This window comes from Phascolarctos cinereus, unplaced genomic scaffold (assembly GCF_003287225.1).
Source record: "Phascolarctos cinereus isolate Bilbo 61053 unplaced genomic scaffold, phaCin_HiC Scaffold_726;HRSCAF=1367, whole genome shotgun sequence".
NCBI classification, from domain to species: domain Eukaryota; kingdom Metazoa; phylum Chordata; class Mammalia; order Diprotodontia; family Phascolarctidae; genus Phascolarctos; species Phascolarctos cinereus.
Genome location: NW_027556098.1, coordinates 11,021,325 through 11,035,997, shown reverse-complemented (window position 1 = coordinate 11,035,997; position 14,673 = coordinate 11,021,325). Strand labels below are relative to the sequence as shown.

Sequence of the window (14,673 nt, the reverse complement as noted above, 5' to 3'; positions counted from 1 at the left end):
TTTCCAAGAACCAGTTAACTTACCACCTGGATATGACACCAGTGTGCCCATAATGTCTTACACTCTACATACCCTAAAAGGCATCAAAATGCAAACATTACCACAACTCAAGTTTTACTTCCTAAACTGTCAATCAAACTCTCAAACAACATTTGTTAAGCAACTATAATGTGTCTGGCCTTGGGCCAGATGCTCTGGATTTAAAAAAAAAAATCATCCCTCCTACCCCTAAGACCACAAATGCTCTCCCCAATTTGAAATTATTTTAGATGCTGTCTGTATTTTGTACTTAGCAGGATCAATTTTCTGTTACTTTGTTGAAAAACAATCAGTATGTCAGAAGAACTTAAGCTAGATTAAAGGGACAATTTTAGATCTGTTCTTCTATTCTGAGAGCCTAGTTCAGTGCCTAGCTCATGGGAGGTGTTTAATAAATGCTGATATAGGAATGGAGAGCTTGGGCTCTTAATAATGAGTAAGCTGACATCACTTGCTGTTTACAAAGCATTTTAATCAACAACTCTCTGAGGTAAGTGTACAAGTATTATCATTTCTACTTTTTAGAAGAAGAAATTGAAACCCAGAAAGGTTCAGTGACTTGTCAAGGCCAGTCAGCTAGTGAATGGAAGTTCTTCTGACTCCAAATTTAGGACTTTTTCCACCGCACATACTAAAAACTAGGAATATAATTGTCTAATCCAATCCTAGTGAATTTACAACAGTGTCATTTTGTGGGCAGACAATGAATGTATCTTCTTGGCATATCTACAGTTCTAAAATATCACTCAGATGAATGGAGTACGCATTCCTTTGTAATTTACTCATTTTGAAGAGTTACTTAAATAGAAATAATTAAATAATTATTTTGGTCATATCAAGAAAAGTTACCCTGACATAAAAATTGGTTGATATGTGTTAGTTTTCTATTGCAGTTTTTTTAGTCTAAATTGGGATTTCATTTTTCTGGTATTATAATCTCTTTTATAATAATGCATAATTATATATTTATGAATATATGATTTTATAATTCTCTTTTATAATGATATTATAATGTCTTTTCCTTAATATGCTGCAATGTGTATAATACTACCTCTTCCTAACACAGAGGTTATGTTGCAAATATGTTGCAAATAAAGCTTAAGGCTCAAGTTGTCTTCAGAGCTGGAAAGGGCTTTTAAGTCCAAGCAAACTCCTACTCCTCCCTCAGCCTGTTCTGCTGCCCCACTCTAAAAATTACCTCTAAAATAACACCTTTGACAAATGGTCTTTCAGTTTCTGCTTGAAAGCATCCAATACTAACACGTGAAGGAGTTCAATCCATTTTTGAACATGTCTAATGGTAACAAAGTTCTTCTTTAAACTGCACTGAAATTCTTATTCCTAGAATTTCCAGCCATGCATTTTATGCCTACCTTATGGTGCCACACAAAATAAACCCAATCCTACTTCTACATATGAACCCTTAACCCTTTAAATATTGTGCTAGAGGACATTCATTCTCATTCTCATTTTCTCTCTCTCTCTCTCTCTCTCTCTCTCTCTCTCTCTCTCTCTCTCTCTCTCTCTCTCTCTCTCTCTCTCTCTCTCTCTCTCTCTCTCCCCTTCTCTTTAAGCTTGTTATTCATTAGGCTAAACATACCTATTCCATGGGCCTGGGACCCAAGTGACATTATTTCAAGTCTTCTTGCTATCCTGATTGGGCTCCTCTGGATACACTCCAACATCTAAGCAAATTTTTGAAAGACCTAATCATTTGCCTTTGACATTGTACGACTATGTTTCCAACAGTCACAGACACTAGAGTAGTGTCTACTAACTTGGAATTACTACACATTTTTGTAGATAAGATTCCTATTGATAGAAGGATTAGACTAAAATGATCTTTGAAGTTCCTCCTAGTTGGGGAAGGATGTTAATTTGACCTTATGCTTCCATAAGGAGAAACCCTACAGAGGAATTCTGGAAAAGTTGTTTCCTTTATGAATACAAACCCCTACACAAAATAGCAGCAGTAAGGCTGGGAACAAGGAGTAGGAGTGGATGCACGTATCTAACTAAAGTAGGGCTGAATAAGAACCTCAACAGTAAGTGAATGACCATGGAATCTAGATTGTGGTTCTAGGCCTATAAGAAACTTACTTGCCATATAATCTCTGGAAGTTTCCGCCAGGCCATTACTGAGTATCATGGAAATTGTATTGTATTGGCAGTCAGGGGACCTAGGTTCTAGTTTCAGCTGCCTGATCATTATCTAATCATTTAGCCCTCTCTGGGCCTTAATTTCTAGATCAATAAAGTGAAGAGGCCTAAGGAGGTGCTCCCTCCCTTTGTCCATGTGGGCTGAACAAGATATTCTATCAGCAGCTGAAAGCTGGTTGCCTAACTGGAGCTAAACACCTTGTTGCCCCTTGGACATCTTCCTCCTAGATATGTTTCTTTACTACCAACACATATGTAATATCCTTATGAATAACAGGATTTCTTGCCTGGTTTAACTCCTTTCCATTCCTATCACCTTTCTTTCCATTCCCAACAATATTCAGTAATGTACATTCCTGAACAACATGAAACTCTCCCTTTACATTTGCCTCATTAATATTCATTCATAAGTATTATTTCCAACTAGAATATATAATAATAGAAAGAAGGATGAGGGGAAGCTGAATAGAAAGAAGGATGAGAGGAAGCTGCTGGTCCATCTTCTCCATCCAAATTATGAATTTGCATTTTTGTACAAGATGGAATGGACAGGTTGTAATCAACATCAATGGAGGAAGTAAACATTCCAATGAGTTGATCGACAGAATGTAAGCTTTTTGAAGTGCTATCCTTTCAAAGAATCTTTCACCTGAAACACCCAATAACCTTACATAAACGTTGGTCATTCAGTCTCATCTTTATGAGATCTGGCTATGTCACGATACCACCATCTAAAATTCACTTAATATTTCTAACTTGTGTCATTGCTATTTGATTACACAATCTTTTACTCCTCAACCCCACCAAATGGTAAATTCTTTAGGGGCAAATACTTTGTAGCTTTTACCTTGTTACAACAATATTCCCAAGGACCTAGCACTGTGCCTTATACACAGTGGGGCTCTAAATGAATTTTTTTGAATTAAACTAAAACATGTATTTCCTCTCTCTGGATGTCTTTGTACTAAATGAGAGAGTGAGTGCTATCCTACCTAAAACTTCCCTATATTGTAATGACATAAATTTTTAAAGGAACAACTTTTTTTCCCCTTTAAAACTATAAATCTTATAACTTAGCTTTATTACTCACACCTAAGTGTACAAGACTTACCATTACAGAAAGCATTAAAACAAGTGACTTTATGTGTGGGTAACTAGCCCAAGTAGGTAAAATATAGGATATGGGATGGAAACCATTTTTTAGAAATTATATTGAACCACTGATAATTACAATGTCATTGAAGTATGCTCCCTGTACATGAATTCCTTACAATCAACGTTCCTAACCAGGACAACCAAATAATTATCTGCAGCTTAAATTGCAACTAAATTGAAAGTCTAACTTGATGTTGAAGGTCAGAGAAATATCTCACTCTGGGATTCATAATATTGAAATTTCTAATATGTTATCTGGGACACAAGCTATCTAGCACACACTGTACTTTTCCTTCTAGTGTGGCAGAAATAAAGGTTTCTTAACCTCCAAATGAATGGAAAGAGGAAACGTATGTTTGAATATGCTCTATTTAGTCAGCATAGAATTTGCCAGAAGGACTTCTCTCTTATTAGGCTTAAAACTGTTTTTATGAAATGTAAACTAAATTTTCTCTTTACTTTGGTATTTTGTGGTTGCTTTCCAATGCAATATTCTCTGAAAGCATTATGTTTGTTGAACTAATTTTATGCCAAGCGGAATGAAAAGAGGTTTTCTTTGCATGGATTCTACATGTCTGATTTTAGTGTATGTGTATGATATCTCTTCGACATACAGAAAAATATTCCCAATGTAAAAATCATGTGCCTTTTTATTCCAATGGCATGCTAATGTCTAGAAATATGCTTCTTAAATATTGCCTTCTCAAAAGTTTAGTGTTATAACAAGAAGAAAAAAGAATGATCTCCTCCTAACAGAACAAAATTTCATTAATGGATTACTTTTCCTCTTTATATTTGTCTGTTGTTAATAACCAGAGGGAAGAACAAATGCCCAGAGAAATTGTATAAGTCCCTAAGGATCCAAGCGAATTAAAAATAAATTCCCCTTCTTATTCCTATAAGCACTATCACCCTTCCTTCTGCCCTGCTATAGTGCCCACCCCCGCTCCTCAAAACGGCTTGTCTGTGTATTGTTAGGTGCTAAAGCATGAAAACCAGATGTGTGCTACATTCTTGTTTTATTGGATCAAATTGAGAATCCTCCAAAATTCATTGTTTAGTTATTTATCCATATGGTTTAGTCCTTCCAAAGCATACAAAATCTTCCTTTTACACATTATGTGAGTGTATCTATGTAATAATTATTGTGTTTTGTAGAAAACGTTCATGTACTAGTTATATTCAAGGTATTTTAATAAACCAAAAGGAAACATACATACTCATATTGTTGTCTGATTCCTGGCCTTCTATAGACTTCTATATTTATAAAGTGTGACATATAGGTTAGCTACCCTCAGCATATGTTTTTAAAATCTTAAAAAAACCAGATGAGGACAAATGTAAACACTACTGGAACATTAGTTGTTTGATTACACATTTATTCCAGTGTTACAGCTTTATTTTTTTTAGGGGTGGGGGTGGGAATAGTGTCTCATATTGGCTGTTAATGTATATGCTTACATTTCTGAAACCAAATAATGGATATAAAAAAAATTGATCTCCGTTACTAACTTTCAGGTTCTGTGGTTTGACTATAGTTACTGCTAAGTTCACTGTCTTGATAAAACCAGTGTACCAGAACTCTCAATTTAAGGAGTTTCATTTCTATCACTTCAAGAAGTAGAGCATAATGGCAACTTCTGTCTTGTGACAAATAAATGAGGAGATATGATTTAAATAATTAACAACAGTGACAACCAGGGCTAAGTATCAAGTCCAAAGATGGCTAAATGAAAGTATGCTCATAATTTTTAAAATAAGGACCATTAAAAGACGATGCTACATCATCCGATTAGTAGATCTTTTTGGAAAACATGAAAATGCAGTTTGGTATATCATGACTCAACATATTTATACTTTGGAACCTCCCTATTTCTAACCCTGCATACCACCACCTTGGGAGGAAGTCGGGGAGACTTTGTTAGAAAAAAAAATATAAAAAAAGCAACAACTGATAGTGTCAGCTTTCTGAGGCTGTTTTTACAAAGCAATGTTAATTAAAAGAATTCTACAGCATTCATATTTGTATTACCTGGTCTAAAGGCCAACATATCTCTTGGTTCCATCTCTATCCACCACTCTAAGTAACAGTTACTATCTATCTCCTTATATCTATTAGTAAAGTCCTTAATATTTATTTTCCACTAAGTAGTCTGAGAGCACATTGATGATTTTCCCTCTTCGGAGTTTTCAGGTGTAGCATGTTACACAGGTGAAGCTCTTGATCTTTGTGGGACCTTGGATGAAGGGATTGACTCCATCATACATAAAATTCCCTTCAGAAAGTCATGAATTAAAGAACTTAAACAATAGGTGTGATTCATTTAATCCTGTTATCAAGAAATAAACTACCTACGACCCATAAACATAGCTATACTTTGCTGCTAAAGAAGAGCTTTGTGGCACCCAAGTTAGAGGGGAAGGTTTTTCTCTGACTTATAATATAGAATACAATCAGGTGATTTATTGTGTTTGATCAACACCACAGTATGTGTTTTTCCTGAGAGGAAGAGCTTCAATGTATATTTACTTAAAGCTTTTAATATGCAGTTCCTTTCCTCTTAATTGATGCCTTCCCATCTAAAATTAGCCAGTGGAGATAAAGTATTGGTTTTTTTTAATCTTTATAGTCTCAATATCTCAGTTGTAATAGTACTTTTAAATAATTATACCTGCATTCCCCTGAAAGATGAACAGACCTCAGGGGGCCAGCCTTGCTTCGTCTTTCTACTCAAAAGTACTCTGTTCCAATTTAGGAACTTAGAATCTAGGTATAGAGCTGGCGCATGAGGTGAGGTAAACAGATATAGCACCTAGAGCACAAACATTTTCTGACTTATTACATGATTAAATTAAGATCCAACCTCAAGATACTTAGGCAGTGAAACTCAAGAAGCCTAGTATTAAGGAATATAACCAAATGTCATTTGAACATAGAATGAGGGGTTCTGTGAACTTCAGAATGCTGTGTTTTTTCTCCTGAAGTGACATGATTTTTCACTCCTAGGAGTGTAGTAAGGATGGAAAAAAATTTTCCCTGAATGAAGGAAATGTCCCAAGGCTAGATTTTTATCACTTTATCTATATCTACCATGCTCTTACATTAAAAACAAAACAAGAAAAATAAAACCAAAATTCTAGAAATCACCTACACATTCACAAACATGGAAATAACAAGCAATAGTCTACTTCCTACAAGATCCATTCTTGTGTAACATGTAGAAAGTGCCAAAAACATGCTAATCCCAATCAGATAACACAGGTGAGGAGAAACCCTTCACCTGCCTGCCGGCAAAATAATGCGTAAAGGGTTTTGTTCCCATGACATTTTCTGGCTCCCAATGGGACGGAGGCACTAACCTTCAACTTGTCATAGCGCTCGCTCAAAGCAGCCACCTGATGATCCCGATGTCGCCCAACCAGTTTACATAAGGCACAGATCAGTTGGTCGTCTGTCACACAGTACATATTCACCTTCTCATCCTCATGCTCTAGGCACATCAGTCCTCTGATGTGAGAGTCTGGAATTGGCTCAATGAGACGGTGGCCTGTGAAGGGCTTCTTATTCGGGTGAGTTGCTTTCAGGCACTCCTCACAGTAGGACACTTCACAAGTGACACAGGTTTTCACAGCATCCTGTGCAGGGTCCTGGTCACAGAACTGACAGAGAACTTTCTCACTGGAGGTCATGGCGTTGCTATCAAAGGCCCGCTCCCGGCGGGTCTCACTGGGAGAATTGGGCCCACTGACGGAAGCCTTCTGAAACCTGTCGATGATGTTTTGCAGGGTGACGTTACGCTTGAGTCCCTCTAGACCTCTCTGGCTGAGGGTGATGACATACCGACAAGTAGGGCACTGGAAGGCAGTGATGGATTCTACAGATTCGTTGGTGGCGCAGTGGGAGACTAGGATGCGATGGGCGCAGTTGAAACACAGGCTGTGGGCACAGGGCAGCAGGAGTGGGTCTTCAAACAGCTCCAGACAGATAGGGCAGGTCAGTTCCGACTCCAATGTTTCCATCTTCAAGCAAAGCTTTCCTGTGTCGTCAGCGAAATCCAGGGAAGCTGATCAGCTATCTGGAAAACACGATGTAAAATTTGATTAGGCAAGAGAAAGCACGAGGGGTCAGTCACGAGGGTTGGGGGTTGTCAACTTTTGCTGCCTCTCACAATACTTCCAAATGACCCTGTTATAGAACCACCTGAAGTTTTGATTTAGCAGATACATCCATAATTTTGCTTCTCTTCCTATTTGGTTAAATAGGGGAAAAAAATACGCCTAACTTAGTGATGGTATCTCTCTATGACACTTCCCCCTCCCCTCAGAAACCAGTGACTTCTTACAATTTGAATATTTAAATAGTAAAGCCCAAATAGATGAGCAATTAAAACTCATAAAAGGATTATAAAAGGTTTCCTTTAAAAAAGGATTTCTTAACCTGAGACCCATGAACTTTTCTAGAAAAATATATTGTTAACCATAGTTCAATATAATGGGTTTCCTTTGTGATTCTACATGTTTTATTTTATGCACTTTAAAACCTTCTTCTAAAGAAGGGGTCCATAGGTTTCACCATACTGCCAAAAAAAAAATCCATTCATAATACAAACTAGGTTAAACACCCTTACTGAATTAATGGCTACCTTAACAGTATCACTTTAATACTTCGGCTAAAAATTCAGAATTGGAGAAATGAGCCAACCTATTACAGATCATTTCAGAACCCTTTATGTTTATGGTTTATAATCATGAATATTCATGTTAGCACATATATGTTTTAATGATATTTTATTCAACTATGCAGCACAGGTGGCTGCATTAAATGAAAAGGCAGATATTTTCCTTAATGTACCCAGACATAAAAATCAATACACATACACACATCAGTGATTGAAGTTATAGCTAGCAATGCCAACTTTCAAAATATTGAACCTGAATAAACTACATGGAGTTTCACAATGACCACTTGGGAAAACAGAAACATCTTTCACAGTTTGTCCCCCCTGTCCCCCAACCCTGGTAGGTAGAAGTTGAAAGGGTGATCAGTCGAAATTTCTCTCTCTCTCTCTCTCTCTCTCTCTTCTCTCTCTCTCTCTCTGTCTCTGTCTCTCTCTCTCTCTCTCCTTAGCTGATCAGGAAACTTGGCATTCAAAGGGTCTGTGATTTTAAGATAGGAAGCATACCGCTGTGCATATGTGAAAGTACCCACCTTCCCCCATAACCAAAATGACATTTGATTCCTTCCTGTCCGTGCGAATTACAAGAAGTGATTGCTGAAGGCAAGTTGCCCTGCCTAAAGCTCTCCCTTCGTAAAACTCTCCCATCAAGAGGTCATCATTGTCATGAGCTGACAGGCCAGTGGAGCAGAAGCAAAGGACTCAGCCCCACACTCACAGGGCTGTACTTCCACAGTACAATCATCTCCAGCTCAGGACAGCTTCAGATGGCACAGCTGCACACTCCATTCACTGTAAAGTCGTTGTTTGGTTGTGTGAACCTTTGTCACCCTCCCTCCTTTTCCCCACCACTCACCCCCATGTAAAAAAAAAAAAGAGGGGGGAAAAATCCACACACTAATCTTGGTTCATTAAGGATGAAGAGAGCCTCATGCTCATTAGCAAGCTTGGGAACCAGATCTCTTTAAACCCTCTCTGTTGCGCTACAATTAACGGAGGCTGCAGTAACAGTGACAGCAATGTTAGGCACTGCCCACTGCAGTCTGTAAGAGAATAGTACAGTTCACCAAATGGACACCAGGTTCAAATCATCCGCTATGGTTCATTCAGGATGGCATTGTGGGAAGGCCAGCAAAGCTTCTGATCCAAAGCTATGTTTAGCAATTCAGACAATATGCTTTTTTGTATTCACCCTTCCATTTATTGGCAAAATTAGCAATTTCTCTAAGGCAGTGACCCATTCTCAAATAGCAACACTTGAAATTCATCATATGGTGCTCTTGCTTAAAAAAATTAGGCTCATCCTGCCATGGACTAACCTATAACTGGTCATCAAATACATCAACTATGCATTATGACTGTTAAAAATTAAAAAGAATTGGTGGAACATAAACCCAGTCTTTTATTTTATATCAATTATAATATTACAGTAAAAAATAAAATGGTAGGAGCAGAGCTGCTGTGAGGTTGAAAAGGATAGAACTCTCTCCTCCCAACTCCCTTTCCACCCTGTTGTATTGGAAAATGTTCTTCAGTCGAATCTGTTGGTAGTAACTAAACATAACATCTCAGGTCCCACCCCACCACTTATGATATGAAGTAAAGACTTTAAAACAGGGAAGGAGGAAGAAATTTAAAATTGGGTATGGAAACAGAATATCAGAGTCGGAAGCATCTTTTCTTATCCATTCTGAAGAGAGCATTTCTGAGAAGTGGTCATCTGGCCTTTGCTTGAAGACCTGTTGAAAGGCAACTCGATTTTGGAAAGCTTTCATGATTAGGAAGGAGACGGGGAGAGGGAGAGAGGGAGGGAGAGAGGGAGGGAGAGAGGGAGAGAGAGAGGGAGAGGGAGAGGGAGAGGGAGAGGGAGAGAGGGAGAGAGGGAGAGAGGGAGAGAGAGAGGGAGAGGGCACTCCAGCAAGCACTAAAGAGCTCTCTGGTACTATGATGAAGCCTATGGACCTCTTCTTCAGACCAATGTTTTAAAATACATAAAATATATATATGTAAGATTACAAAGAAAATAAATTGTATTCAAATTAAGCAATTTTTAAAAAGTTCATAAACCTCAAGTTAAGAACCCCTCTAGCTGAAGTCTCTCTCTCCGCAACTTCTACATGTTACTCTCAGTTCTCTGAGGCAAAATAGTGGTTTTTTCCCCCCTTTTTTTTGGTGAGGCAATCAGGGTTAAGTGACTTGCCCAGGGTCACACATCTAGTGTCAAGTGTCGGAGGCCATATTTGAACTCAGGCCCTCCTGACTCCAAGGCTGGAGCTCTATCCATTGCACCACTTAGCTGCCCCTCTCTGAGACAAAACAGAATAAGTTTCAGGGCAGCTAGGTGGCTCAGTGGATAGAGCACCAGCCCTGGAATCAGGAGGACCTGAGTTCAAAACTGAGCTCAGACCAAACACTTGACACTTACTAGCTGTGTGATCCTGGGCAAGTCACTTAACCCCAATTGCCTAAAAAGTAAAAAAAAAAAAATAGAGTAAATCGAATCCCTCTTCCACAGGGCAGGACTTTAATACTTGAAGAACGTGCATATTCCCCCCCCAAGTCTTTCCTTCTCTAATCTAAACATTCATAGTTCCTGCAACTTGTCTTCATATGGAATGATCTCAATGCCCTTCACTACACAGGTGATCCTGACATGGAATTACTGAATGGGCGTTGCCTCAGACAAACTGAGGCCTGGGAAAGACGTTAGCTAAAAAAAGGCCAAGGTCTCCCACTGCATCCAGTAACCAGTCTTGACCTGGACTCCAATGAGTCTGGAGGAGAGAGTGAGGCTGATGACTTTGCACAGCTCTGCCTCACTTAAATCCAATTTACCTGCAAATCAAGACTCACCCTCCTGATGTCATTGGTCCTCTTTGAACAAAGGATTAAAAACAACAATACCCGATGTGGGTGTGCTCTAGCTTACTGATGTCACTTCTGAAATGTAGCACCAAGAACTGAATACAATTTTCCAAATATGGTCTGCAGAGAAAAGAGTTAAATACAACAAGACTACATTTCCCCAAACTGATCTTATTCACTGTGCATAGAACAAATGGATTTATCTTTACCCTGAATTTTGTGAGTTATTCTACTTAAGGGATAGTTGTGGGGCAGCTAAGTGGTGGAGTGGATAGAGTACCAGGTCTGGAGTCAGGAAGACTCATCTTCCTGAGTTCGAATTCAGCCTCAGATACTTATACTAGCTGTGTGACCCTGGGCAAGTCACTTAACCCTGTTAACCTCAGTTTCCTCATCCGTAAAATGAGCTGGAGAAGGAAATGGCAAATTACTCCAGTATATTTGCCAAGAAAACCCCAAATGGTGTCATGAAGAGTCAGATACAACTAAAAAATGATTGAAGAGATATTTGTATGCTCATAAACAATAATTCACATTTGTATAGTAACATAAAATTTTCAAGTCACTGTGCCCAGAATAAGTAGGTAGAGTGATTATTTCCTCCATTTTACAGATGAAGAAACTGAGGCTTAGAGGGGTTGTGATTTTCCTTCCCAAGATCATGCTAATAAATGTCAGAACTTAAACTGACAGAGCTTTTTCTTCCAGATTACAATGCGTATTCCCCCTATAATTCCACCTGAAACAAGTAGAAAACACCTGTTTTCAAAGAATCAAATAAAAGCTAAAAGTACTAATGTCTGATATTAGATAGAATTTCTTATCAGGAAGGAATAGGTAGTGGAGATGTTTTCATTGGCAATTTTGTAGGGACAATTCAAGGAAGAATATTTAGGAAGATTTCTCTAGGATCTCAATTCTTCTGAATGAAAAGTGAAAAAAATCAGTCAATTTACATTTGAATTGTACCTTGCACATAGTAGGTCTTTGTTGAATTTTTAAAATGTGCACATTGCCAAACATTCAGATATCTGGAACCAATGTTGGTTGGGTTTTTTTTTTACCTATCATCCACATTTTCTCACTGAATCTTACTATCACTAATAATTCTGCTTACTCACTTGTACAACCCATGTGTCCTTTGTAGAAGTACAGAAAAATATTACAAATTCTCACTTTTTGCATTCAGTACCTTTTAGCTACTTGAGTTTTCTAGCAGTTCATTTTAAAATAATTTTAAGTTTCAGGGATCTACAAAACACACTTTTAACTCTTTTCTCTGCAGATGAAGCTATTAGGCACCAAAGCTTTAAGGCACCAATCCCTAAAGTTTTCCCATACAAAAAGGCTTTCCCTTGAGAAACAAAACACATGTAATCTGCTGGTTTTTTCCTCTTTATTTTAAACTCTGGGAAGTTATTTTCTATGCTTCCAAGAGGAAAATAGGATTCTCGGTTCTCACTACAATGGGAGGAAACTACACCTGCATCTCATTGTCAGGAAGTTCTCTACTTCACATTTTTATGAATGAGCACCAAGATGTTAAGGTTAATTTATGTGCCCTGCTCTTCATTTCTAAAGAGTATTCATGAAATCATAACACTATATATTAAATCAGTAATATGGAAGAGCTCACAGAGGTTGCTGCTGCAGCACACTTAGTCATGTTTCTGTACACCTGTTACAACACAGCGATGTCTCAGGATGCATTTAAAAAAATTATTTCCAATGAAGGTCTGGTAAGTCAGAAGAACTCTGCCTTCTTTAATTTTTTCTATCCCAGCATTAGCACAGAGTTTGGTACATAGAGCTTAAGAAATGCTTTTTTGTTCATTAATTCATTCACTCATAAACTGTGTGCCCCCGGGGCAAGTGATTTTACTACTCTGGGCTTCAGTTCCTCCACCTACAAAATAAAAGGGTTGGGGAAGTAAAGAAAGTGTTCACTAAAGCTGCTACCAACAGTAACATTCTATGATTCCATAAAAAAAGACACGCACCCATGGGCATAAGCTAAAGGGATTTCTGTCTAGGATTTCCTCTTGCATCTTAAGTATAGGGTTCATTCATTTAGTCATGATTTTACTAAAAAAAAACTTAAAAGAGTGGGATCATGATACTCAGGAAATCAGGAATTACAATACAATTGGTTATAAATAACATAATTATATGAAAAAACTTGAGAATGGTTGCAAATGTATTACAGTAATATACAGACTGAAAAGAAGAAATGAACATCATTGAGAAATATCATATTTGGGTACCTAGCACAATGTCTTAAATATATCAGGTGCTCAATAAATCTTAATTTATTGGGTTCAATAGAAAGCATCTCTGTCTGAAAGTACACAAGATTTGGACTCAGAAGATAGGGGTTTGGATCTTGCCCCGGCTACTTAAAAACCTGTCTAATCTCTAAGCAAATCATTTCACCTCCCCAGGATTCAGTTCTCTCATCTATAAAGTGAAGGGGTTAGACAAAAATCAACTTTAATATTCCTTCTGGCTCTAACAGCTATGACTTGGTATATGTGGAATAGGGTTTTTGTTTGTTTTTTGAATAGAGTTTTAATGGAAAGTCTTCATAGAAGAAATGAATCATTGTTGGGCATTAAATGAAATACAGGATCCAGATTAAGAGAAAAGAAGCTAACATGAGTTGAGCACTAGAGACTAAATATGAGCTCCCCTATGTTAGGAATGGTCAAGAGACCAGTCCAACTACAATGAAAAGCTTTAGCTAGGCAATGGTGAGAGAAAAGCTTGGATATATTGTTGAAGGGCTTTAAATTACAGTCAGAGGAGTTTGGGTTTGATGTGATTAAGAAACTGGAAGCCCTTGTAGGTGACACTGGTGGACCAGGTTACTTCCACTATCATTCCAGATTCCCTTATACAACAGTTCTCTAGCTCAACTCCAAGTCAGGTAATGAGAGTAATTCATAGTTTTAGATGTTAATACAATTACACTAGTTATAATAGCGATAGAATTTAATGCTCTGATCTAGTGATTACATGAGTTTGAGTTCTGATAAGAGGAAATTAAACACTAATGGTTCTTTCCAATTTTATTATATTCAGTAATTCCACAGGTTATGCAAATTTCATTAACTTCATTTTTAATGAGAGTTCTTAAGATGTATTCTGTCTACATGCTCCACTATACTACACTATACTTTTTTTGTTATACTATAAGATATACTATATTCTTAACCTAAGGACCACAGATCGCCAAGGGTGCATGGATATATTTCTAGGCATCTATGAACTTGGATGAGAAAAAAAATAACATCTTCATTTTCACTGAACTTTGGTTTCCTTTGTAATCCTTTGTATTTTGCTTTATTCATTTAAAAGCATCATTTTTGAGGCTTCACTGGACTGCCAAAGGAGTCCTTAACATCAAAAAGGTTAAAAACCCTGCTTTAAGTAGAGGGCTATTTTTTCTTTGTTTTTTTTTTTGTTTTGTTGTTGTTTTACACATAGCAGAAACATAAAGGCCACAAAGTCCTTTTAAAGCCATTTCCCCAAAGAGTTAAAATGGTAACATGAGCTTTTGGTTGAGGTCTGTATTCTCTTGACCTTCCAAGACTTTTCATCCCATTTTTCCACACTCACTGCTTAATATCCTGGTGAGGCACAAGTGATTCCTGTTTTACAGATAAATAAACTTTATCAAAATAAACCAGCAAAAAATACTCAGTAGTCATGCTGCTGACGAGATCTTGGCAAACTGAGATTGTGTTACTTTGACTACTGGAACAGGAGCAGAGTCCAT

General features: G+C 37.6%; 1 protein-coding gene across 4 annotated transcripts in view; it reads right to left on the bottom strand.

Moving 5' to 3' along the window:
- Positions 1 to 14,673, bottom strand: part of MID1 (midline 1) — a 436,773-nt gene that overhangs the window by 136,271 nt on the left and 285,829 nt on the right. For all 4 annotated transcript variants that reach the window (XM_021006246.2, XM_021006248.2, XM_021006245.2 and 1 more), the window contains exon 2: positions 6,715 to 7,430. In XM_021006246.2, the coding sequence (XP_020861905.1) occupies positions 6,715 to 7,374 (660 nt within the window). In that variant the 5' untranslated portion in view covers positions 7,375 to 7,430. The remainder of the gene's footprint in view (positions 1 to 6,714; positions 7,431 to 14,673) is intronic.